Here is a 7498-nt window from a genome sequence, read left to right on the forward strand (position 1 = left end):
TCGATTCCCGCTCAGTGACAGTGTCTATGTGTGCCCTGCGACTGGCTGGCGACCAGTTCGGGGTGTAGTCTGCCTTCGCCCATTGACGGCTGGGATAGGCTCCAGCAACTCCCCGCGACCCTGTATAGGATAAGCGGTTTGGAAGATGACATGACATGACAAGTATTCAAATTAGTATCCTTATATTTCTCTGAATTTGCAGTTCTTTAGTTGTTAGCTATTATTCCACTGTGTTGTACTCATTTTTAAGTTTTTGCTGTGGTATCATGTCAGTATCGATATCGAAGTACTATATCGTCGCTGTCCTGTGAAAAACACTTATCTCCAATTTTGGAATCTTTAATTTTCACTTTAATGCCATTTCTGTATTGCATGATGTAACATGATTCAGGAAAAAATAAGAACATGAAAAAAATGGAAGATACCGGTAAGTGTTTTTCACATGACAGCGACGATATGCAGGTACAGTATAGTACGATATCAAAGTCAAATTTTGGTATCATAACAACCCTAATCTGCAGCCGGGTTGCCATTGCAAAGGAGAATTTTTTTCTCTGATGCCTTACCCAAATACATCAAAGTTAAATAACATACAAAATATAGCGAGTTTAAGATGATTCCAAACAGACCCTGGAAAAGCTGTAGAGAGCAACAGCTCATGACAGAGCATCTGTCTACAAGACAAAAATTGACTCCTTAATTATGATTCATTTTTCTTTTATAGCTTTTCCTTACATTTAATGCTCAGTTGTCATTAAAAAAACCCCAATAATAATAATAATAATATTATTATTAATATTAATAATAATGATAATAATGATAATAATATACCAAAGTCAGTAATTGATTAGCATACCTACACTGATAGGATTCATTCAATTTAATTTAATTTAGCGTATAATACATTAAGGTGAATAATTTCCAAGTGTCCCTTGCAGGGGCGGAGCTATGGGTGGGCCTGGGTGTACACAGGCCCACCCAGATTGACAGACTGCCCACCCAGTGAGATTCATAACAAAAAAATATACTTTTAAATTTTGTGTAAGTTATTATGAAATTATTTTTGAATTTGTGTTTCGTTGTGTTTTTTATTGTATTGAATATTAAGAATGGCATAATTGTGGTTGTCTAGGGAAGATCTGAACTACATATTATTCAATTTGTCATTTTATTTGAATATACGATGTGTCGGGACAGGAGGATTGTGCTCAGTGAGGGAAATATTCAGGCCCACCCTTATTTTTCCAGGCCCATCCATTAGCCACGTTCTGGCTCCACCCCCTGGTCCCTTGCATCATTTTATTTTTCTGACTGAAGAAAACGTTTGGACGCCTCTGTTGATCAGTCTCTTCATTCATTGAAGGCCACCCTGTAGGGGCGCTGTTTCCTCCCAAGCTGCTGTGCGCAGCGTCGCAGCCGGAAGGCCGCCGACCGTCGCTGCCTGCTGAAAAGGAACTGCGCAGCACCGCACCACTTTACTGGGGGCTTTCTGTGGGGAAGCCAACACGGCAACCTGGACTTTTACAATTAACCACCGGCTTTCCATAAACATCAAGGCATGACTGCGGCCAGCATTTCCCCTTTCTTCGACGGTGAAGTCTCCGACAAGGTAAATGACGGCTATGCGCGCACTCAGTTTCCTTTGTAGAGCAAACATGCTAACGCTAGCATTGACACTTTTCTGTCAAGTAAAATGTGAAAGTCGGGTTTCGGAACGGCCAAAAACACGCTTGCATGTTCGTTACACACGATTATGCTATACTTCCTCGATAAGATGAGTAAAACAATTGACCTCGGCGCTTGTCGCTTCAGTATGCAATATTTGCGCAAAGTTTGCAATATCACGTCAGATAAGATGACTAACAGTGTTTGGCGCTAAATGCGGTTAGTTAAGAGTGTCGTGCTTAGTTTTCCTTCATATTTAAGTAGACAAAAGTAGTAGACAAACATTACGTCCCAGAAGCTAAAACTAAACACAAGTGTTGCAACTTTATTGACTGTCCGGCTGTTTAAACGACTCCAGTGTGACGTAAAGAATTGTTTTTAGCTGTCATTTATAGTCTCATGTAGTGTTTAGGTAGTATGGCCAATTTTGGGGTGGCCAACGCGTTTCAAGCATTCACGCACCACTATTTAAAACGGAATATTTCTTCTCTAATGAACATATCACCTTGTCTTGTAGAGAACAATATATACGGTTGTTAAATTCGTGTCAGCTGTTCTTCTTTGCATACTTAACGTAGTCAGCTTGAACGAAAACTTTTTTTTGTTTTGTTTAAGTATCAGCTCAAGTATGTGAGTGGATTATTATTATTATTATTATTATCAATGTTTAAATATTGTTTTGTTTTTTTGCTCCTCAATTCATGCCCTCCCCCGTTTTTCATGGAAAAGGCATATTGAATGTTTGTGTTTTTTGAAGAATTGTTTGGGTTAAAAAAAAGGCAATAATCTTTTTTTTCCCATAATACACGTCAATGGCCAAAAGTTATACTCAGATTTTCGGTATTCGGCCCAGTCCTTCTCCCTGGCGAATTGCGGGGGTCCACTTTACTCTTCTTGTTTCTTCAGATCTTCTAGATTGTCATTTTTAGTTCTGAGATCCTACTCTGACAGCATGATCCAAATCATTATCGAACATGTTGTATTGTGGCTCTTTGTAGTTCTTATTGTCCACAATTAATCAGATTGATCAACTAAATTGACATCTACGTGTTGGATCACAGATTTCAGAATATTGACACGAAAATATCGACAGTTCACTTATTTGAGTAACTAATCTTTTTCCAGGCAGGATGTACTTTTGTGTCCGATCTTTGTTGTGGGGAGCAAATTTTAAAACTAAATCACTGAAATGCCAGAATTTTAAGGCTATGCTTCAAAAGCTTAAAATAGCTTTTCAAACAATGCTTGAAACCCCTAACATAACATAGGGGTTATGTTATAGCATTTTCTATCCTATTTTTAAACGCCATATACTAAAAATTCATTCTGTTTGTTTTTAGCAGTGCTGATATATACACTGGAACATCTGAGGTGGCAGTTCATTCAAGGACACTGGTTGATCTCTGATTTGTTTGGATTTGAGACAATTTTCCTATAGTATATGGCAAAAGTTGAATTGTTTCCAGCCTCTTAAAACAATCAACTATGTAAGTAATGTGTTAAAGTACATAATTCAACACAATATTTTGAACATTGTATAAAAAAAAAGTGCTTTTTCAGCCATTCTATGTCACTACCCAGAATGCATTGCGACAATGGTGGCGCCACGTACACGCCAAAAAAATTTCATCGGATTATTTTGTAATTTTAAAACCATTTTTGAATAAATGATCTTGTAGTTTGTTCCTAACAACCAAATAAATCATGTCGAACAGACATGTCATTACAGTCAGAGATCCTTCTAACCCATTAAGGACTAAAGCGCCTGTCTCAACAGCTCCCCAAAACCTAAGGTCGCCTTTGGAATTACCCTTGAAAACCTGAAGATTTCCCAGAAATTCAACACTTACAAAATGATTAATAAATCAGCCCCTGTAGCAGACAAACATAATTCCAAAAGAATTAAAGAGCTTATACATGTGGCTTCCACACAGGCAGAATGTATTATTATTTACTGTTTCAATCGATGATGTAAAAATAATGTGTCAGTAAGAGAAGCACCATTTTAATCTAAAAAAAAAAAAATCGAGTGGTAATTACCATCCTCTATTCTGTTACAAAGATGTCTATATCGTCATTGTCTACAAACCATACCATATCACGTTCGACTGGTTCCACTGGTCGTGCTATAACAACAATGTCGTGCTGTCGTCTATATATCACTGCCGTTACTTATCAGAGCTCCGGACGATCGACGGCGTCCGCCGTTAGCCTACCTACGGCTCGAAAAAATTCCACGACATCCTCCGCGGTCTCGCGTCATGCTCACGTGTATATTCTGATGCATTAAATTGGCTAAGAGACAGAGAATTGGATTTAAAAAGACACCGACGCATCCGCTCTCGCGACTTTAAAGGTAGAATGACGCAACAGCGCTCCCGGCTTTAGTGGTTGAAACGCAGTTATGCGCTCCTGTCCTGTCCTTAATGGGTTAACACTGCACATTACAGTCAAAATCAGGGGGTCTGGGTTTAAAAGATGGATTAATGGAATAGAATTGATTTTTTTTTTTTTTTTTTTTCATAACCCGATATCGATTCATGGATTGTGAATCGATAGTTTTAATGTCTTCCCATAAATTCATGTGACTTCTCGCATCAGGTGAGATCTCATCACCAGGAGCTTATCAAAACAACATGGCAGAAGCAGAAATGATATCAATGTATGTGAAAGTCCACATGAATGATAACTTCTTAATTTTCAATATTATCTTGAATGTTAATATCTCGGTGATGATATGATAACGTTATATTTCCTAACCCCAGTGCTAGTCATTTCTAATGGTCCCTCTGTGTTTCCCCATCTTGGCATTTTTTTCCCCTCTCAGAACAAGATGTTGAACTACAGCCAGGCGTGCGCTGGTGCAAGCAGCCAAGTCAATTCGAGCCGCTACAAAACCGAGCTGTGCCGGCCCTTCGAGGAGAACGGCTCTTGCAAGTACGGCGACAAGTGCCAGTTCGCCCACGGCATGCACGAGCTGCGCAGCCTGACCCGCCACCCCAAGTACAAGACTGAGCTATGTCGCACTTTTCACACCATTGGATTCTGCCCGTACGGCCCCCGCTGCCACTTCATCCACAACCCTGAGGAACGCCGCGGGCCCCCGCTGCTCTCGGCTTTCAACAAGATGGGCTGCCCTCGCCTACAGCACAGTTTGAGCTTCGCCGGCTTCCCCAGCTCCGCCGGCTCGCAAGACAGCCCCACATCAGTCACCCCGCCCCCCAATCGCTCCACCGAAGACCTGACCGAGTGGTCGAGCAGTCCCTTCACCAACTCAAGGCAGGAGATCGCCAGTCTGTTTGGCCCCAGTTGGGGGCCCCCTCCTGAGCCTCAATTTCCAGTCCCGCTTTCCCCGACGATCCCCTGCTTTTTCCAGCCAGCCTCAGAAGGCCCCCCCAGCCCTCTCAGCTCTTTGTCCGACCAGGAGGGTTACCAGAGCAGTCTTGGCAGTCAGAGCGACTCAGAGTCCCCCCTCCTTGATGCGTCCCGCCGCCTCCCCATCTTCAGCAGGCTCTCGGTTTCTGATGAGTAACATGATTCATTCATGGAGTGAAGAGAGGAAGATGAAGCCCACTCGCCTCCTCCCCTCACTCCTCAGCTCTGTTTACACAAGAACAATCACAATATCAGATGCCTTACCTTTTGAGGGTTTCACTTTTTTTCCCCCCCACCCCTGTCAATTGCAGTCGGGTCTCTTTAACAAAATGAACAATTACTAACCCAGTATGGTCTCCATGCGCACGCCCTGGCCTGTGCCACGTTAAAATGAATGTGAACCATAGTGAAATGTAGCTCCGATAAAGCAGTAAAACGCACACTTTTCATGGGAAGCGGCAGTAACGAGTGAGGGCGGCGTGTGCGCCGCATATGTTGCAGTGTTGCCAATCTGCAGGCAGCCGCCGTTATTGCCTGTTGCCGCAACCTTTTCAACCTCCCTGTGAAAGCTCAGTGTTTCATTTGTTAGGATCACCTCAGCTAAGTGAACAAGAGGACATCAGCCGAGATGATAGCTTTTTTTTTTTCTTTTTTTTTTTTTCCTCTTCCTTTTCCGTGAAGCCGACAATGGGCCTCACCAAACCCAGTTTCTTTCAAATCATGCTGAGTTGAGTTGCACACTATTCTTGAGGTCGCTGAGTCACAGATAGCTCCTACTTAGCAAGGCTGGAATCCTGCAGCTGTTCCATGGACATGAATGACAGTACAGTTTGTGCAGGCCACAGCATTAAGAAGCATTTTCGTAGATTTCAAAGTAATTTGATTTGACACTAACGTCACCAGTTGCCATTGGTTATGTTTTGTCTGAGTCATTTGATCACTGAGCCCCTCTGAGGTCAATATTAGGTGACCTAACTTTTAAAGTGTCAGCAGACAACGTTTAGCAGGCATTCGGAAGGTGCAGCCTCTTCGTTTTGTTCCTAAATGATGAGTAATCACTTATGAAAGGAGTCCTTGTCTTAGCGGATGTGTTGGTCAGCTCAAGTTCTTAGGTTGGTTCCCCATGTTCATATCTATTGTATATTATTATTATCATTATCAATATTGTCTAGTTTATTCCATAAAGCCGTAAGCGTATAGGCTTTGGTTGTCACTGCTTATTTATCAAATTATATTTATTGCTGATCTTAAGCATTTTTACGTTGTATTTATCTGTTAATGAAACAATAGTATATATATTTTTTTCTTCTGTTAAATTATGAACTTCCATAATCGCAAGATTGTGAAAATGATTTTTTTTTTTACAGTAATATATTACACTGCAATTACATTTCTGTCAACACATTTTTTTTCCCCTTTGTTTTGAAACTTAATCTCAATTTAAAGCAAAGTGCACAAAGGTGTAACATTTTTATTTATTTATCTCTCGCTCCTCCCATGTGTTGGACTGCAGGTGGGGGATGTGTTGCGTTCTGAAGGCACAAATGCATTGCCAGATCAGCCCAGTCGTGCACACAGGGTGCAGGTGGGGTTCGTGCTCTATTACCGCAGTTGGAATTTTGCACTAAATATTTGGGAAATATCATTCTTGTACCTCTTCACATAAATCTACATAAGACAACGATATCGTATACATTTGCTAACAGAGGTTGTTTAGATGAAGTGACCAATGGTAGTGTTTTAGGTTTTTTTTTTTTTTTTTTTTCACACCTGAGCCCAGTTTACTTAACCACCTGCACCGCGCATTGACAAATGTTGCTTACAGTGTGTTTTAGGCCTCTAGAATGTAGACTGGTTCTGGATCAGTCCTGTACTCATATCAGTAACTTTGAATTGGGATTCATGTCATGTGATGCATCACGGAGTCAGTCAGTTGATTAGAAAAAGATCTCTCAGCTAAGTTTTGCCTTTTTTTCCTCTATCACGCACAGACGTACTAGCACTTTTTGTCATGATGATGATGATGATGATGATGATGATGATGTAAAGGTTATTTTTGACCACTCTTTCCCATGAAGTGCCTAAAAAAACATTCCAGGTTTCCCAATGGTCGTGCCTTCCTATTTTATTATGGTATGAGTGCTAAAAGCCTAAAATGTATTCCTGTAGGTAAGAGGTTAACAGCATTGGAATGCAGCTGTTGCTGTTCACTACAGTCGTGTCTTTGTTAATGGTTTATTTTGTGATGAAAGATTGCAGTTAAAACCAATAAAATGTGTTTATATTGGACGTATGAGCTTCTGTTTGCAAACAACACAGCAAAGGTTCAAAGGTTTTCCTGATTATACAAACAATGGCGCTCAAGGCCATCACGATATTACACTTTTGAGTGTGTCACTTCAATATCATTCAAATGGCTCACTCGGCACCGCATTAGATACATCTATACAACTAATCA

General features: G+C 40.9%; 1 protein-coding gene across 1 annotated transcript; it reads left to right on the top strand.

Annotated features, from left to right (window-relative positions):
- The first annotated feature begins 1339 nt into the window (after positions 1 to 1339).
- On the top strand, positions 1340 to 7329 carry zfp36l1b (ZFP36 like 1 zinc finger CCCH-type b). The gene is made up of 2 exons (XM_086019770.1): positions 1340 to 1609; positions 4493 to 7329. The coding sequence occupies exons 1-2, from the start codon at positions 1559 to 1561 to the stop codon at positions 5195 to 5197; spliced, it is 756 nt and encodes a 251-aa protein (XP_085875896.1). The 5' UTR covers positions 1340 to 1558; the 3' UTR covers positions 5198 to 7329.
- Positions 7330 to 7498: the final 169 nt, after the last annotated feature.

This window comes from Filicampus tigris, chromosome 20 (genome assembly GCF_054856515.1).
Source record: "Filicampus tigris isolate MCC_2025a chromosome 20, RoL_Ftig_1.0, whole genome shotgun sequence".
NCBI lineage: Eukaryota > Metazoa > Chordata > Actinopteri > Syngnathiformes > Syngnathidae > Filicampus > Filicampus tigris.